Source organism: Cryptomeria japonica, chromosome 7, assembly GCF_030272615.1.
Source record: "Cryptomeria japonica chromosome 7, Sugi_1.0, whole genome shotgun sequence".
In the NCBI taxonomy this organism is placed as follows: Eukaryota; Viridiplantae; Streptophyta; class Pinopsida; order Cupressales; family Cupressaceae; genus Cryptomeria; species Cryptomeria japonica.
Genome location: NC_081411.1, coordinates 624066520 through 624085143, shown reverse-complemented (window position 1 = coordinate 624085143; position 18624 = coordinate 624066520). Strand labels below are relative to the sequence as shown.

Genomic DNA, 18624 nt, shown 5'->3' with positions numbered 1-18624 from the left:
ATCTGTGACAACTGGCTTGCTATCCACAAGCTCAATGACATGCGCAAAACCATGATTAGAAGGTAAAACATGTGGTAAATTTGAAAACACCAAGCAATGCTTGTCCAACAAGCCCTGTAAGTCAACATTATATCCGTGGACTTATCTGTAATAAAACACTACACTACCCACTCAGTCTTTGAATGTCGAAAAATTCTCTCCATCCTCTTAGCTGAAACAACTCTACGTGTATCTAAAGATAAGCCCCTCAATACCACCTTTTTACCATTTGTTGTAAAACTCAATTGCATTGTCTTGAAGTCCATCAAATGTGGACTTATAGCATGCAACCATTAAACACCCAACACAACATTGGTCTCGTCAATGATAATCACATAAAAGTCCTCAATAAGGGTGTAATTTCCCAATGCCATGCTCAACTGTGGAACAAGATTTGCACAACGCAATATGCCATTCGTTATCCTCACACAAAACCTTCATGCTCCTCCACTTTTAGACCCCTCTTCTTCACATAAGATGCATCAATGAAGTTGTGGGTAGCTCCACTATCAATTAATACAACAACCCGATGTCCCTGCACAACACACTTAACTTTGAAAGCACTATAATGAGGAGTGGTAGAGAGAGTTATAATCGCACCCTCCATTTGTGCCAAATCATCTTGATGCTCATCTTCGCCTAACTCCCCATCCATCTACTCTTGTTGCTCATCATGAACCTGTGTCCAGGTGTCCAAGGTTCACGACAATCAAAGCAAAGCCTCTTCCATCTCAACTCGTCCCTCAAATCCTTTCGCTTCTCACGACAATCAAAGCAAAGAAAAGCTTAGATATCTCTCCCGTTGGTCTAGTATATTCTAGTTTCCTATCCTTCTTCCATGACCAATTTTGTTGTGAGGACCTCTACCGAAACTTGCTAGGAAACCTAGCCTATGGTGTAGATAACTCCATATTCCTTGCTCGCTTAATAGCATCCTACAAGGATGTCGAATCAAGCACTGTGACCCAACCTCTAAGAGGTTCTAACAAACCTTCCATGAACCAAGAATTCAGTCTCTTCTCAGACACATCAATAACCATAACTGGTAATCGTGGAAACTCTAAAATATATGCATCAAGTGTTCCAACTTGTCTCAACTAAGCCAACTCTCTAGAATGTGCCTCTAAATCCTTACGGTCAAACATCTCTATCAATATAATGCAAAATTGGTCATAAGAAACTATTGCACCATGTCCTTGTGTCACTAAACCGTGATACCAACACCCATGTGCAGCCCACCATGTCCTTGTGTCACTAAACCGTGATACCAACACCCATGTGCAGCCCCTTCAAGGTGAAGGTGTAGCAAATTTGATGGCATCGATCTCCTTCATTTGGTTCAAAGCAAGGTAGGTGTCCAATTTTTGAATCCACGCTCTAGTCGTACACTTGGATGATCTATCAAATCTAGGTAGGGATAGATGTCCCAACCTCTTCTACAATCCATAATTTTGCTTCTCTTGATTATTTTGGTTTTGCTTGGGCCTTGTGTGCTTTGTGACCTCCAAGTAATACCTAAAAGAGATGGCTGATTGATAATCTGGTCCCAAGGCTTGATTCTTGTATAAAAGTGGGTATTAATGTTGGTTTTTGTAGCTAGGTCGGATCCCTTCTGGGGTCCTGCCTACTACACAAATATCAAGTGGCATGTCGGCCTTGATATTTAAATATCTCAGCGGCTATATCCAATATAGGGCAGGCCCTATTTGGGCATATGATCTAAATGTAACTTGTAATTTGCTATGAGGCAAGACCTAATTCAAATGTAATTTGAACTTGTATCTTGGTGCCAATTATGTATTAGGCCGACCAAGAAAATTAAGGGTATGTTTCATATAAGTACAAGGTGACTTGTAGTCACAATGAACTCAATATAATCAATCATCTCTCTACCTTATGTGATTTGTCCTAATCAAGACATCTATAGCAGCGAATATGATCACACCTATATCATCATTGAGCGAATTTAGGCTACTTGGAGAACTGAAGTTATTCTACCTTGAGCGAGCTTACTCTAGGCAAGGCAAATCATCTCCTAAGTCTGTGATGCCTGATGAATCTGCTATCCTCAGCCAGCGAACATCATCCAGGATCAGCGTATGACATTCTGGGAATTTCGTTCATATTCAGATCTGATCAGATTTGCAGATAAGTGTGTACTTTGGTGATCATTTGTTGTGCCCTAGCTGGGTTAATTTGTAGTTTGGTTGTGCCCTTAATATATATTAGATCTGAGATATTCTTGCTGGGTTTTTCACCTCCAAGAGGGAGGTTTTCCCAGGGTATCACTGTGTTATGTGTGCATTTCATGTTTTCTGTTTCTTACTGTCAATCTGATTGCTAAAATTAACATGGTATCAGAGCTTGGTTCGAATTAGGGGTAATCAGATTGATTGTAGTTGTTCCTCCTCTTCCTATTTGCTCTTATCACTTCATTCGAAATGTTGAACAGACTCAAGGTTGAAGATAGATTGGATGGTGCATCCAACTTCACGTCATGGAGATTCCGAATCATGTTTGCATTGAATGGAAGTGATCTTGCAGACTTTGTGGAGAGATCATCCATTGAACCTGAGGCAGAAGAGGAAAAGACTTCATGGAGGAAGAAAGATTTTCAAGCTCAAAGAATGCTGGTTGACTCCGTGAAGGATCATATTGTACCTATCATCTCCAAGTTGAAGACTGCCAGCGAAATGTTCAAGACATTGGAAGAGATGTACGAAATCAACAACACCAAACGTGCCCTAGCTTTGAAGCAGCAGCTTCATCACATCAAGATGATGAAAGGTGAATCCGTCATAGCATACTTCATGAGGATTTCTGATTTGAGAGATCAGCTCTCATCCATTGGGATGGTTGTTGATGACAGTGACTTGACCATGCTTGCTCTCAATGGTCTTCCGGCATCTTGGGAGTCTTACATTCAAGGAATTAGTGCAAGATCAGGCCTTCCCAAGTTCGATCGTTTGAGAGCAGATTGCATACAAGAAGAGTCACGGTTGATAGCAAGAGGAATTGAGCGTGATCATTATGATGTAGAAAATCAAGTCCTTGCTTCGCATATGGATAAAGGCAAAGGAAGGAAGTAGGATAGAGACAGAGATTCAGATCCTGCCCCTAAATCAAAAAGGAAGAAGGACTTATCTCACATCCAGTGCTATAAGTGTGACAAGTATGGTCATTTTGCTCGGGATTGCAAATTCAGGTCTACTCCTCTTGCTTCTTCTGCAGAAGTTGGCATAGGGACTTCTCAGGAGGAGCAAAGGTCAAATGAAGACTTCCTTTTCGAAAAGGAGGATATGTTAGAGGGAGCTTGACATCTTTAGCTACAGAGGGAGCTTGTCAGGCTCAGAGGGAGCCAGTTTCTTTCAGCTTCAGAGGAAGCCACGTCTTTTGGTTAATGCATTCTTCTCTGGGAGAAGTTTGAGGTGAAAGCCCTCGTTCCACCCTCTGCGAGTAGGTATGGTGGATCCACCCTCTACGAGTAGGCATGGTGGTGATGCATTCTTCTCTGGGAGAAGTCTAAGGTTAGAGCCCTCGTTCTACCCTCTACGAGTAGGCATGGTGGTAATGCACTCTTATGTGGGAGAAGTTTGAGGTGAAAGCCCTCTTCCACCCTCTGCGAGTAGGTATGGTGGGTATCATGGAAGAAATTCCATAATGTGCTTGTTCACCCTCTAGGAGTAGCTATGGTGAACGTCTTATGTGTTTCATCCATGGGAGTAGCCATGGTGGTAGTCACTATGTGACTTGTTCAGAAGGAATCCTCCCTAGCTAAGAGGGAGTGTTGGTTTTTGTAGCTAGGTCGGATCCCTTCTGGGGGCCGACCTACTACACAAATATCAAGTGGCATGTCGGCCTTGATATTTAAATATCTCAGCGGCTATATCCAATATAGGGCAGGCCCTATTTGGGCGTATGATCTAAATGTAACTTGTAATTTGCTATGAGGCAAGACCTAATTCAAATGTAATTTGAACTTGTATCTTGGCGCCAATTATGTATTAGGCCGACCAAGAAAATTAAGGGTATGTTTCATATAAGTACAAGGTGACTTGTAGTCACAATGAACTCAATATAATCAATCATCTCTCTGCCTTATGTGATCTGTCATAATCAAGACATCTATAGCAGCGAATCTGATCACACCTAGCAGCGAACCTGATCACTTCATCATTGAGTGAATTTAGGCTACTTGGAGAACCGAAGTTATTCTACCTTGAGTGAGCTTACTCTAGGCAAGGCAAATCATCTCCGAAGTCTGTGATGCCTGCTGAATCTGCTATCCTCAGACAGCGAACATCATCCAAGATCAGCGTATGACATTCTGGGAATTTTGTTCATATTCAGATCTGATCAGATTTGCAGATAAATGTGTACTTTGGTGATCATTTGTTGTGCCCTAGCTGGGCTAATTTGTAGTTTGGTTGTGCCCTTAATATATATTAGATCTGAGATATTCTTGCTGGATTTTTCACCTCCAAGAGGGAGGTTTTCCCAGGGTATCACTGTGTTATGTGTGCATTTCATGTTTTCTGTTTCTTACTGTCAATCTGATTGCTAAAATTAACAATTAAAGGTCTAGATTGTAATGAACCCGTGGATTTGCTGTTAGAATGTTCTTTGTTTTCTGCAGCTTTGCTACTTTCTTCCCTTTCTATATACACCAAAGTCCTTCCATATGCTATGTTACGAGCCAACTGACTCAAATAAAGGTTGTTATCATTCAACGGTCTTATCATGTCTGAAAACATTTGTTTTGCTTCTTCTTCACTTGATGATGGTGACTGATTTGAACTTGCCATTAATCCTTTATATTTTTCCAAACTATGACCACCTTTTCCGCACATGCAATCAGCCCAAACAGGCTGCCAATTCTTGCAGCTCTGATACCATTGTAATATCCCCAAATAAGATACTAAAAACAAGACAATAATTTCTGCAAACTAGGGCACAAATCTGATAACAAAACTTTTACAAACTAGGGCATAAATCTAGAAATTTATTTGCATTAAAGCAGTTTCAATCCAGCCCAGAATTTCTGATCAGATTTCAGATCAGAATTAAAACTGAGAGAAATAGAAAATTCTGATTATTATCATGCTCAGAAAAAAATGACAATTTAAAACCTTATAACTGCCCAGAAATTTCCAGAACTAAGAATCAGACATTTCCATCAAATAAATGTGCAGATATCATACCAAATATTCCAGATTTGGGTCAAAATATTTCTTCTAACACTAGCGGACCTTCCAAAAGTGGTGTTGGGCTCCCAATTGACCAACATTAAGTCTGAAATTGATGCTCTTCAACAGTCCACAGAAAACTCAAAAATTAATGATTTGCAGCAGTGAATGTTCCCAGATCTAAGTCTCCAGCACTGATATTGTCCTCAATTTGGCCTCCAAACCTGATGAATTCTTGCAGCCCAAAATAAACAATGTGCTAGGGTTTCCCAAATCGGAGTTCCTCCACCAAAACACACTCTTCTGACTAGGGAGAGCCTGTATGTTTCACCAATATCAGGGACACTCAAGGGATTTAATCCTCAAGCCAAGTTGCAAAAGCAACAACAGCAAATTTCATCACATAATCATCTCAAAATGAGCCTTTAAGGTGTTATATAACAACTCCTAACAATATGATTTAATCTCTGCCCTCCAAACTTAACCTCTTAATCCAAGGGCTCACTGGTAAAACCCTAAAATCTGCTCTTATCAGCTCCTAGAAGCTGGACACCCCCTTAGGCAAATTGTCACATGTTTTTAAGATGTCACTTAAGTACATGAAAAGAGAACAACTTAAGTCCCATGGCTAGGCATCATTTTAAGTTGCCTAAAAAGACGTGCCCAACTTAAAATAACTTAAGTAGTTGCATAAAAGACATGCACTCAACTTAAAATTAAAATTTAGGACAAGCCAAGGACTTCATTTCTTACCCCATTGATGCTTTGTGTCCTCTTCCTCTTGGGTAATCCAAGGAAAGGACAGCCAAACTACTGCTAATCATCTTGATTTGAGTTGGAACATTACAAAGAGCATGTGGTAAATGATTCTACTCACATTTATGTTGATGATCATTTGATTGAGCATGATAACAGCCTAACTTCAAAACGAGAGTTTTGTGGAAGAGATGTTGTGAAGGGAGTTGTGTCGGAACGGTAGGATTATGAAGACAAATCAGAACATTTGTTTGAAGATGTTAGAGCTCAAAAGTCACATCACTTGGAAAGTCAATTGAGGTTAAATGAAGACATTATTATTGAATCTCTAACTCACATTGATGATACTCATAAGATAATGGCAGATTATTCGTGGAAAGCTCAAGGGGGCCATAAAGGCCTTGAAGGAGATACATGTAATTTTCAGTTGCATACTTCTTTTGGACCAGCCTTTGTTGAGGAGCAACCTCCCAGTGAAGAAGTTGCAAAGAAGGCTCAAAATATGATCAAATGAGAAAAGATTGTTAATACTCCTTGTGGACCATCAAGGGATGATAGTGGTGCAATTGGAGAAGAAATTATCCTCGACTCAAAATGGAAGAGATCTCCTTGTCTTTTGACATCTCATCATGAGGAGGGTGATTTCTTGATTGAACATGATGCTACCCTAAATTCAGAAAATTCTGATTTTCTGATTGTTGACAGTAGTACTTCAATTGGGACAGTCGGCAACCTTGAGGAGGATGTTTTTTGGTGGGGTGCATACTAGGGGACAACTATAAACATGACGGCCAAGGGGATGTAGGCTTGAATTAAACCTGAAGCATGTGATCTTCAGTTAGAGACATCTCTTGGAGCAGCATTTGATGAAGAACCTTCAACAATGAAGGGAGTGTTTGAGGCTCTTGAGGACACTATGGAAACTGCCATTCTGATTTTTTGCTTGAAAACAACAGTCCCTCACCTTTGCATAATCATGAGATAGCAGCCACTTCACATAAGGATGATGGTATTGAGGAGTCTCCCAATATGATGGGCACTCAAATTTTGTGTGAGGAATGTCATGAAGGTCCAAGCCACAAAGGTTCTGATTTTGTACATCAGACCTGGGGAGATGTAAAGAAGTCACAAAGTACATGTGATTGATGGCTACAAAGAGATAGGAAGACCAAGTGGTTGACTGCCCAAGAAAGACAACAATTACAAGAAGAACATTCAAATTGGTGTGAGCTAGAGAAGAGGTATGAATCAGAAAATTTTATGGGGATAACTACTTTGCATCATGAGGTTCATTAGTTTCCTTTTTTAAAGAATCCATTGAAAGCTCAAATCATAAAGGAAGATGGGATAGTTGAGCACACACTTGGTGGATCAGCCACTGGTGTTATATCTATACATGTAGAGGGAGGCATAAGTAATTTGGTTGGGCTCGTGGTCATTCGTGGAGAGTTTGATAAGGAGTTATCTCTTTTAGAAGCTCGCATGGTAGAACTTACTGTTTTGGGACCAGCCTATGAAGGAGTGTACATGGATGGGGGCATCGGTGATTCTTTAATGAAGTCTAAGACTGCCCTAACTCCGAGACTTTTGACACATGTCATGGAGATACTTTCTCTTGGTTGGTATGCACTTGGAGAAGTGGAGACACAGCTGGTTTATAAACAAAGGTATGGAGAAGTTGTCATGAAGATACCTGGTTCTGAGTTGCAACTGTTTGTGTTTCAGCTGGGTTATGATCTATGCTATACACATGAGCATAAGGGCAGAAGTGTTTCGACCTTAATTCATGGGTTAGTACTACATACATTGTTGAGTAATGACTGTTCTACATCGAACATGGATTTTCTTGGAAGTGCTTTGAAGGCAGCAGCTGTTTGGGTGTTTTGGAGAGACATGGATCATCTCTTTATCATTAGAAATTGGCATAACGATGAAGCATTATCATCATTGGTCATTAGAAGCACTTCTTACATCATCATGAGTCTGATTTTACAATTTATGGGTGCTGTTCGGGTTTGCATCAGCAGCCTAGGATGGACTGATATGTTTTTTTCGTGCACCTATGATGGGTATTTTGCACACCCATGGAAGACCATGTGGAGTTGGAGAGTTATTTGTTGTTGATAGCTTCTTGCGATACTTCTATCTCCTCATTTTTGATGAATGGGGCAGTGTGATGATTTAGAATCCATTAATCAGCATGATAGTGGGAATGTCATGTCCTCTCCCTGATCGTTATACGTAACCTAATGAAGCCATTATAATTATTTATATAGGAAATCTTATTAATATTTAATTACTAATAATATTATTTTTAAATTATTTAATTAATATTTATCAATATTTATTAAATATAATATTCTTGAAAATATTCGAATAAAAATAAATTATGCATACCCTTAACCAAGTCACATCTTTCATAACTGTTCATCAATCATTATCAATGTTCATGATTAATCATCTTAAATCGATATTGTTTAACATTAATAAGTCGCTTGTCAAGATGCTTAAAAAATGGTGATGTCCCCGTCCAATCAAAGATTAGTTCTTTGAGACCATTCAAATTCGGGAAGTCTCCCATGGAGACGATTTGAAAGTAAGTTTCAAAATCGTGTGGTAACCATAAAACTCTGACACCGATAAACAACCAAGAAATAAAGAAATTATAATATGGACTTATCAATAATTGGTCTTGATATCATCGAATGGAAGTAATGGACTCATCGACCTCTTATCCTGAATTGATAAGCAAAGAATTACTATTGAGTGGCGGATATCAATCTAAGTAATGCTAATCAAGCATCAAAGAAGATAGTCAATCAAGGTTTAATAAGATTGGTCAGTATTTACAGCGAATGCTAGACAAGCATCAGTAATTGATTAAGATAAATATCTTAGCCATCGATTACAATGGATACCGTTAGAAGGTTAATCATCGATAATAACAGAAATCGACAAGCAAGAAATTCATATTAAGTAACAGCTATAATTATGATGATCGATATCCCTTAACTATATTTTCAAGAATACCTAATCGATAATTAGAGAAGATGTAATAATCAAGGTTATTGTCAGCGGTTGTGATTAAGCTATGAGAAGTCCCGGTAATAATTAGTTATCAGCAATTACTATAATCAGACCGAATTATGTATGAAGGCGATGATGAATAGGCACGAGTCCTGTCTATTGCAATGTAACTCATCATTTACCAAGATATAAGAAAGCAGTCCTTATCACTTCAACGGAAATCATGCATTAGAAAAACTTATTTTCATCTATTATCCTTAACGGGATCTGCACATTGAAGAAATTGCCTACTTGACTAGATCTGTTGCAAGTGAATGACTATATACATGAGATGGATGGAACCTTGATTGCAAGGGTCAACAATTAAGAAAGAAAGTTCGAATTGGATCAGTGGCAGCCAACTACGGTTGCATAGCAGTATGCCACATCGTGTTTTAATGTTTGGGATTTAGGCCTGCATTCTATTTGGAATAATAATCAATGAATAGACCCTATATATATATAAATGTACACACACACACATATATATAAATACTAATTCATATAATAATTTAAGGAATATGAATTAAAGCATAGGAATGTATAATAATATATGTTAATTATCGGTAAATTGGTAGCTCTCCCACTAGGGGACATTACAGGGAAGATTTCAGAATAACAGAGATGCAGGGTTCAGTACTGCAGGTTGCATCAAAGTGGAGCAGCAGAATGATATAGTGTTTTTCATATGGCTAGTTTGAGACCCTGGTGGTACAAGCAGAGAATTGCTTGAGGACAAGCAATGTTTGGGCCGGGAGGACTGTAATGTCCTCAATTTTTGAAGTGACGATTTATTAAATTTATTTTAATTAAGTTGTCAAAAATAAATAAAACATTCAAACGATGACTTAATATTAATTAATTTAATAACAATTAAATAATAAATTATTATTATGTCACTTTATTAATTATATTTATCCAAGTCGGCCTATCTTCTAGATACTTCCTGGAGACCTTTATAAGGGGGTTCTTCGTGATGGATTGCTTATGCTTTGGATTTCATAAGATAATTTATGAACTTCTGAGGACGGAAACCCTTGGAGTTGAAGGTGTGGACGAAAACCCATCCCTTCCCATGGAGTATGTACAAAGCAGCAGGCACTATTGAGCAAATTTGTGAAGTCTCCTTTGGAGACAAATTTGATGAATGTTTATGGAATAAAGCTATTTGCAGTTCTGTGGTAATTGGTACCTATCTGAAAAATTAAAGTATTCTGAATATTTTATCATATTTCTGGTGTGAGCTCAATTGGAGATTTATTATTATCTGTCGTTTTATGGAAGAGAGTATGATGATTTTATAAGCAGTGGGTTTTAATTGTTTGGGTTGGAGTTATATCAAAGGATTGGCGAATATAAGAAGTGCGGCAAAATAAGTTAAAGTGGTCCACTCTCTCCAAAGTCAGCCATATGGAAGAAATAAGGAAGTTCGCGGATGAAGCAGGTTGGATGTTTATATGCAATGATAAAGATTTATTCCTTCTATCTGAAGTAACTGCTTCATTCTCATAAGCTTTTGAAGGTTTATATTCAATATTTGGTGCCGTGGGATATTTTCATTGGTCAATCTCAACACAGCAAGAGAAATCAAAATCTCCACATTCCCTCGAATTGGTCTGAGGCGGAAGGATGTAAAGAACTGGGAATTCGACAAAGTGAAGCGAGGGCATTTGTTCATTGCAGAGTTTCGAGAATTGATTCTACAGACCAAGTGTGATCCATCTTAATAAGCAGTGGGAGTCTTATATCAACAAAATTTGCTAAAGCGCCTCTAACTCTGAAGAAAATGTGTATATCCTGAATCTTACAAGCCAGACAGATGAGAGAGATTGCCCATTGACAGGAGCGTGTAGTATGTTAAGTATTCTTCCACCTGGGAAAGAGGCTGTTTAATATGTAATGCTGTTTTAAGTGTAATACAGTCTGAGATTGCAATAAAAGGTCTGAGAGTTGAGTAGCTGTGTTATTTATTCTTTGATTCTGTGTCCTGTTGCAATTTTATTTACAAGTTCTGAAAAACATATTTTGCTAGATCAATAGCAAATTTAACAGCAGAGCTGAATCTATTAACACAAGTTCTGAATTGAATACATCCTTTTGTGTCACTTGTGGAAAGTATTTGGCATTTTGCTTTTATTCCTATTTAGGGATATTTAAATAAATTTATATATTACTCAAATTTTGTAATCCTGGATTCAAACCTTGTGACCAAACCAAGGGATAAACTAAACCTTGCAACTTTACCTAAACGAAAAGTTCCTACACAATCACATAAATCAATAATCCATGATATTGAAATCAACCTTTAAAAATTGTGTCATTCAAATAAACTAATGTACAGCATGGCAGATATAATGGAATGTAAAGTTAAAGGTTGTTTTCCAGCTCATGGCAATGGATAATCCATGAAATTCAAAATCAACCACTTGCATCATTAAAATAGCCCTAAATACAGTGGAGTAGCATGTTTGGCTCACAAAGAGCCCTTCAGATATCAATTGTTACGAATGCAAAGACCCACACAATAAGGGATGAGATCCTGGGGGAATTTTGCAGAATGGACACTCTCAGTCCTCGGCAATAAGCCAAAGACCATCAATGACCTGTACAGCCGGTGCCAAAGGGCCGCAAAAAGGAAGAAGTGTTTATCCCCGCCCCACACCAAAAAAAATACATAAATAAGAGTTTGTTTAAATTTTGCGAAAACAAATTTTCTTAAAAAAAGGGAATAAAGCATCCTTAATTTCTAATTAGAATAAATCATATGGCCGAGGGCTGAAACGCAATGTTCACTAAGATCACAGGCAAGCCAATCCCTTTGACCTGAAGTGCTGGCGGGCAAAAACGCAAGTGGGTTCAAAGCATCTTTAATGTGCGAATTGAAAATACCATAATGTGGAGGATTCGAATTTATGCATTACCTTCTAAAGGAAGGCTAAGAAAAGTGTACCTGCCATTTTGGGGATCAGGGTAAGTTCACTGTTGGCATCGTCAATGAGCTCCTCGACCTGGCCACAGGCGATCCGTTTCTCGATGACTTCCCAGTCTTGTTCTTCCTGGCACACCTTCAAGCGGTGGTTGGTGAAGGATTCCACATGCTTCCTGTAGGGTACATTTGGTGGAATTATTTCAACTTCCTTGAGGGTCTTTTGGTACAGAGAGATGAGAACTTCTCTTGCGTTGGGGACTACCTCTAGACCCACAATGCCTGTGCTTTCCTTCACCTTGGCCAACAATGGCCCTGTAAATCTTTTTAAGAACATCTTCCTTCTGTGTCTCGTAGCCTCAAGAGCCCCCTTCTGTTGGAAAATAGGCCTCCTGAAACTTGACAAAATAAATTAAAATAGCAATTGTACTTCTACCGTGTGTATTCCAACCCTTGCGAATCATTTTATTTTTTATTTTTTATTTGTTTTTAAAATAAATGAGGGATGGAGCTTTAAATTGATTTAGGAATTTTTTATATTTTTAATTGAAAAATGTAGGAAAATTAGAATCCAAGAGAAGTTTGGAAGAAGACTATTAAAAGAGATCACAGCCATTACATCAATATGATAAAACTAGTTGAGATACAATCCATCACCATCACATAATAGAATAATAACAACAACAACTTATTTTAATGTCTATCAGGCTAAACATTAATAGCTTATGGTACAATCAACCTTGCCATCATTGACTTTGCATTTCAAAAAAAAAATTATACAAGATGATGATGAGCTCCCCCAATTTCTCAACACCCCCCTCATTGAAAAGACTATACCAAGAACCAATTGTCAAAACATTATCATAATTGCTTTTGATGCATTTATAAGCACCACACTCCAAAATGAAGTGTGTTTCAAATTCAACTCTTACAGAAGTGCAATGAGAGTTAGTTTTTAATTGAGCAATAAGACAATTGGCTCTCCATGGGATACAAGCCTTTATGTACATATGGGATTGAACTCCTTAATATAATAAAAAAAAATCTCCCTAGCACTTTACTACAAGTATGCTTACTAAATTTATCTATAACAAAAGCCTTAATCTCTTTGTTGTCTATGGGGCATGCATTTAAATAGATATTTCATTTACATCCATTTGTTGTTTTGTCTCATCCATGTCTTCTTTCTTTTGCTCAAGTTGTCACTAAAAGCAATCTTAGGTAATTTACTTGCTTCCATTTTTTCAATTCTTTTTAAATATCCTATGAGACACATCATAGCAATTACGTCAATGGACCACCCCCGCTTCACTCAATAAAATATCAATAATTAATGGAACATAATTTTAAACTTGCTTGAGATCATGCGCTTTTATATTTTCTCAATTTGTTTCCACTTCTAAAATAGACGTTTTGCTAGCCCACGATTCACATCCATATAAAGTAAAACATCCAAATGATATCCTTACTAAAATCAACAACACAGAATGAACAATTGGAACTATCAACTTTGCAAGAATTGGTTGATAGAATAATTAGTTTTGTAAGAGTTAGCTGACAAGATTACAATCCATAACCATCACGTAAATGAGCAATAGTATGACAGCTATAACAAAAACCAACAACGAATTACAACAAGGATGAACAAAGTAGTTGGAACAATTAGTTTTGCAAGAGAAGCCCTAGTCCTTGAGCAATACGAATCTTCTTGTTTTTTAGAAGTTGATCCGCTTGGCGTTTGATGCATTATATTTTAAGATTCATCTTTAAGTTCTTCTTGGAATCCGCTTGTAGATAAGAGAAGAAAGAAGCAAGACAAATAAAATATGTTAGAGTAAATCTTTAGAATTGCAACTTCTAATGATTATTATGATTATTAAAAATTGTTTTGCATTTGTGTCTCCATATATGCAATAAAATAACATGTTGAATTCCATCAGCAATAATATTATTATGAACCCTGAAACCAAGCAAGGCCTCCTTCCAATTAAGTTTATATTCAAAAATACTAGGCAAGTCATGAAACACAAAATTCCATTGATTCTTAACACGTTGGCATCCCCAAAAAATGTGCCTCATCTCTTCATGTTTTTGGCAATAAGAGCAATTAATGAATTGGACCATAATACACTTCAACCTACCCTCAATGGACAATTTACAATGTAAAATCTTCCAAGCCATTTGTTGGATTTTGCGAAGATCAAGAGGTCAATGAAATGTACAAAATAGAGACATAATATGGGACAAGAATAAATTGTATTCTCATCAATAGAAATGATCAACAATAATGATTCAATAGTTGTTACATACAATGTAGATGAGCCTTCTTATATAGGCAAGGCTAGGGATATGTATGAGCACACAAATATGACATGTGGCTCAATAAGAAACAAGGGTAGGTAGGAAATAGGTGTGGGTAGGTAGGAGAAATAATATAATATTCCACATGAGGTGGATCACCCACCGAAGGTGGAATTATCACTCCACTATAAGTGGATATGATAGTGTAATAACAAGATCAACACCATAAAAGGTGGAATCTCTCCTACACACACTATCCCAATGTGGCACAAACACCCAAGTGTCTCATATCCAAACTACTATGAAATGCATTATCCTAAGTAAACTTAAGTAAGTGTAATAATATCCATGATGAATAATTATTTACACCAACACCCCCCCTTAAGTGCAACTTAGGGGAATGCACTTAAGTCTACAATGCAACTAAGCAATGCAAGATGGGTCCCGGCTATGAGGCCATGTTAGGTACCCATGTACAAATGCAAATGCATGCAAACCAATGCAATGAAATCTCTCACAAAGTGGGGAAAGAGAGAAAAACCCAATGAGAAAAAACCCTCCCCCAAAAGAGAGATGAAAAACATACTAGAGAACTCTCATAGAAGAATGTGAGGAACAAAACCCCATGTGAGGAAAAAGTCCCCCCCATATGAGAGAAGAAGAGAAGTCAAATTGTGATCCCCCCTCAATGTAGAATCTGCACCAATGATAGAAGCTCAATGTATGAAGAAACTGCTCCACGAACGTCGAACAACATTCCTCCCCTTAGGAAGAAACAAAACCAAAGGTGTATCCATGAAGTCTCCCCAATCATGAAGGGAAGATATATGAAGAAAACTCATGATGAAAGGAATCTCTGAAAACTGCTCAAGTGTCCCCATGTCGATGCTGAAAGATACCCCCTTCAAAGGTGGTAAACTGTGCCACACTGCTGAAAGGCACTCCAAGATCTAGTGGAGATGGATGTAGAACATGTCCCAAAGACTCACATGTCTCCTCAAAAGATAAAGAGACCTCCTCCAACTGTTGTACATAAGTATCCACAATCATGTCAACCTCGAAAGAATGATCATGTGGAGAATGAACAAGAGGGTTAGAGTGTGCCCTCGCAACAATCGAAGAAGGATCATCTTCATCAAAGAGAAGATGAATGTCATCAATGATGTCTCCCAAATCTGCATTGTAGGATTCCACAAACAAACCTGTAATATATGTCAAGTAATCATCCCATGAATCTGAAGCTGGAAGACAATGAATATCCTGCTGCACTGAATCACATGAAGGCAAAACTGTCGCACTATCTGCATCATCAGGTGCAATAGGTGATGTGATATCAATATGAGGAGATGAAATACAAGGCTCAAGAACGGGGTCACATGTGAGAATCCCCCTGTTCAAGTGTCCAAAGTTCTCCTCAAAATCTGAACCATCACAATAAGTGTGATCATAATGTGTAGAATCATCAAATGTGAAATCATCATCATCAACAAAATCTGAAAAGGAGTATAACCGAGATGCATGATCAACCACCCCAGTTGCAATGATAGCTCTAGTCTCCATGTCTCTAATGAAAACTGAGTCAGGTGTGAACTCCACAACTCTCTTAGTTGCGCCATGTGTGATTTGATAGATAGAAAGGAGATTGTTTGTCAAGTGGGGTACACACAACACATCATTGAAGGAGTTATCCCCAATGTCAATAGATCCTTTCCCAATCACATCCATGTATGTATGATTGCCCATCAAAATCTGTGGCATGGTGCAAGGCTCAAATGTAGAGAACATAGACTGCGAAGATGCCATATGATGAGAAGCCCCTGAATCTAGAAGCCATCTCTCTGAATCATGACTGATAGTAACACATAGAGCTTTTCCTTTTCTTGTTCCAAAAGAGTGAGTCTTTCCACTTGTAGAAGCCATGAATGCTTGCCCTTTTCCTTTTGAATGGGAGGAAGTTGAAGTTGATGAATCATCCTTCTTGTAGACTTTAGGCAAATCAATGTTATGCTTTTTGATGATATGTGTGAGCTCATCAATCTTCTTAAAATGGCAACGATGCTCCTCATGACCAATCTTTTTGCAATAAGCACAAGTAGGTCTTTCTCTCTTTGGTGAATTATCTCTCTTGGAAGAATCTCCTTGTTGTGGAGAAGATGGTGCTTTTTCTTTAGGCTTTGATTGCCATTTCTTCTTGTTTGAGTTGTCCTTTCCTTGATTTCCTTTGTTCCCTTGATTTGCCACTAATGCTTGAGACTTAGAAGCCTTAAGAATACCCATGCTTATCAACTTAGTTTGTTCCATCATCAACATTTCATTGAAAGCATCAAATGTAGGCATTGTGTAGCTTGAACCCATTGTCATCCTATGGGTTTGGAAACTAGAAACAAATGCTGCATATTCTTGTGGAAGCTTGCCTATCAAGTTGAATATCAATTGAGTATCCTTTTTATCAATGCCACAATCTTTGAGTTGTGCCCTCAACTCATTTGCCTTAGTGACATAATCTTGTATAGTATCAAAGTTCTTGGGATCTAACATGATGAGATCACTATCAATTTGATATCCCCTAATCTCATCAACTTGACCATACAAGTCTTGAAATTTTTTCCAAGCATCCTTGATTAGAGTACACTTCTCAATATGAAAAATGAGATCCTTTGATACATACTTTCTCAAGGTACCAATTGCCATGATATTTTTAGTGAGCCAATCTAAGTGACCAACTGGATCAGCCTTAGGATCAGCTGGAGCAACAATAGTTCCATCAATGTAATGAGTGAGTCCTTTTTCCATAAGTTTACTCCATGCATCAGTTTTCCAAGTAGCATAGTTATGTGGAGTTAAGAGAGGAAACTTAGAAGAACCCATAGCAGCAAAAAGGAAGGAACACAAGAGCACAAAAGCACAAGAGACACCCCCCCAAATTCACTCAATCAATGTACCCCCCCTAAAGTGATGATTTTGGCACTTTATACTTAGTGCGATTACAATGAGCCACTTGCAAAACAACGCAAAGTGGACTTATGATGCAAATTTTACAACTTCTCAAATGAGATACAAGAGACTTCAATCAATAGTGCAATGAATCTAACTGAGATTCAAGCAAATATACAAGTACCAAGAGAGCCAAAAATGGCCAAGATCTGAAAGTACAATTTCTACTTACAATGGCATCAATCTGATAGTATCATGTGAAAGTAGATGAAAAAATACGCACTTTAAAAAAAAACAGCACCTGAAAAGGAGGTCGGATGACCCCAAACGAAGCCTCTGAAGTTGCAAAAACTGGGATTACTCAGGTACAGTCACCAAAAACTGCATTTTCTGAAAAATCCATGCATCAAAATAAAAAAATTTCTTCACCACTATGGAGAGCACAAAATTCTAGCCCATTTCAAATAAGATTGCACCCAAAAAGGAGCAAAAATGAGCAAGTTATGGCCATTTGAAGTTGAACTGCAAAATCAAAAGGCTCAATGAGAGGGAGTCCAAAAATTTTCAAACCCTGCTGATGTGGCGCTGACGCCAGCAATTCATGCGATTAAATTTGACGGCCGTATGACCGTCGCAAAACTTCACCCTATCTGCTGACTGGGCGTCCGTACTGTACGGACGGATGACGTGGTCTGCTGACTATGTAGTCCGTACTGTACGGATTTGCTGACTGTACAAGCTGATTTGGCTACTGACTGTATGTACGGAATCTGCGTGGCACTGTACGGATTGATGACGTGTTGGGTGACTCGGATGCCGTACGGATTGTTTTATCCGCGGGCCAGTGGCCGCCTGCCACGTGGCGGGCGCGGTCCTCCGGTCTTCGTGACTGGTCGTCTGTCCGGAGGTCTCTGCCGGCGGTGGTCGCAAGTGCCGGAGAGGAGCGGTGACAGAGCCGAGGCACGCGGGAGAAGAAAAGCGGGCGGCGACGAGAGCGGCGTGGGTGCGGGTGCGGGCGGAGCTGCGAACAGTCTGCGGCGGAGCGGAGAGATGTGGCAGCGGCTGGCGTCGGGGTCCCGGCCGGTACGGGTTCTGCGGTGAGGACGAGACACTGCGCGTGACGACGAAACTCGGCGGCGTACTGTGCAGTACGAGTGGCGCAGACCTGCAACCTGCGGGTCACGAGGGGGGGTCTGCGGACCCCCCAAAAAAATCCTTTTTTTTTTTTATTTGATTTTTTTCAATTTTTTTTGCTTTCGGATTTTTTTTTTTTTGATTTTTAATTTTTGAAAAAAATTTCAGAAAAAGGAAATTTTTTTTTTTTTTTTTTAAAAAAAATATAAAATATTTTCGAAATTCGTACGATATAAGCAAAATTGGAGAAAAAAATTTTCTCACCAAAATAGGCCGACTTTA

At 38.6% G+C, this 18624-nt stretch overlaps 1 protein-coding gene across 1 annotated transcript in view; it reads right to left on the bottom strand.

Annotated features, from left to right (window-relative positions):
• Positions 1–12416, bottom strand: part of LOC131069231 (probable NADH dehydrogenase [ubiquinone] 1 alpha subcomplex subunit 5, mitochondrial) — a 42286-nt gene extending 29870 nt beyond the window's left edge. Inside the window, exon 1 of the mRNA XM_058004592.1 lies at positions 11998–12416. Within this exon, the coding sequence (XP_057860575.1) occupies positions 11998–12310 (313 nt within the window). The 5' untranslated portion in view covers positions 12311–12416. The remainder of the gene's footprint in view (positions 1–11997) is intronic.
• Positions 12417–18624: the final 6208 nt, after the last annotated feature.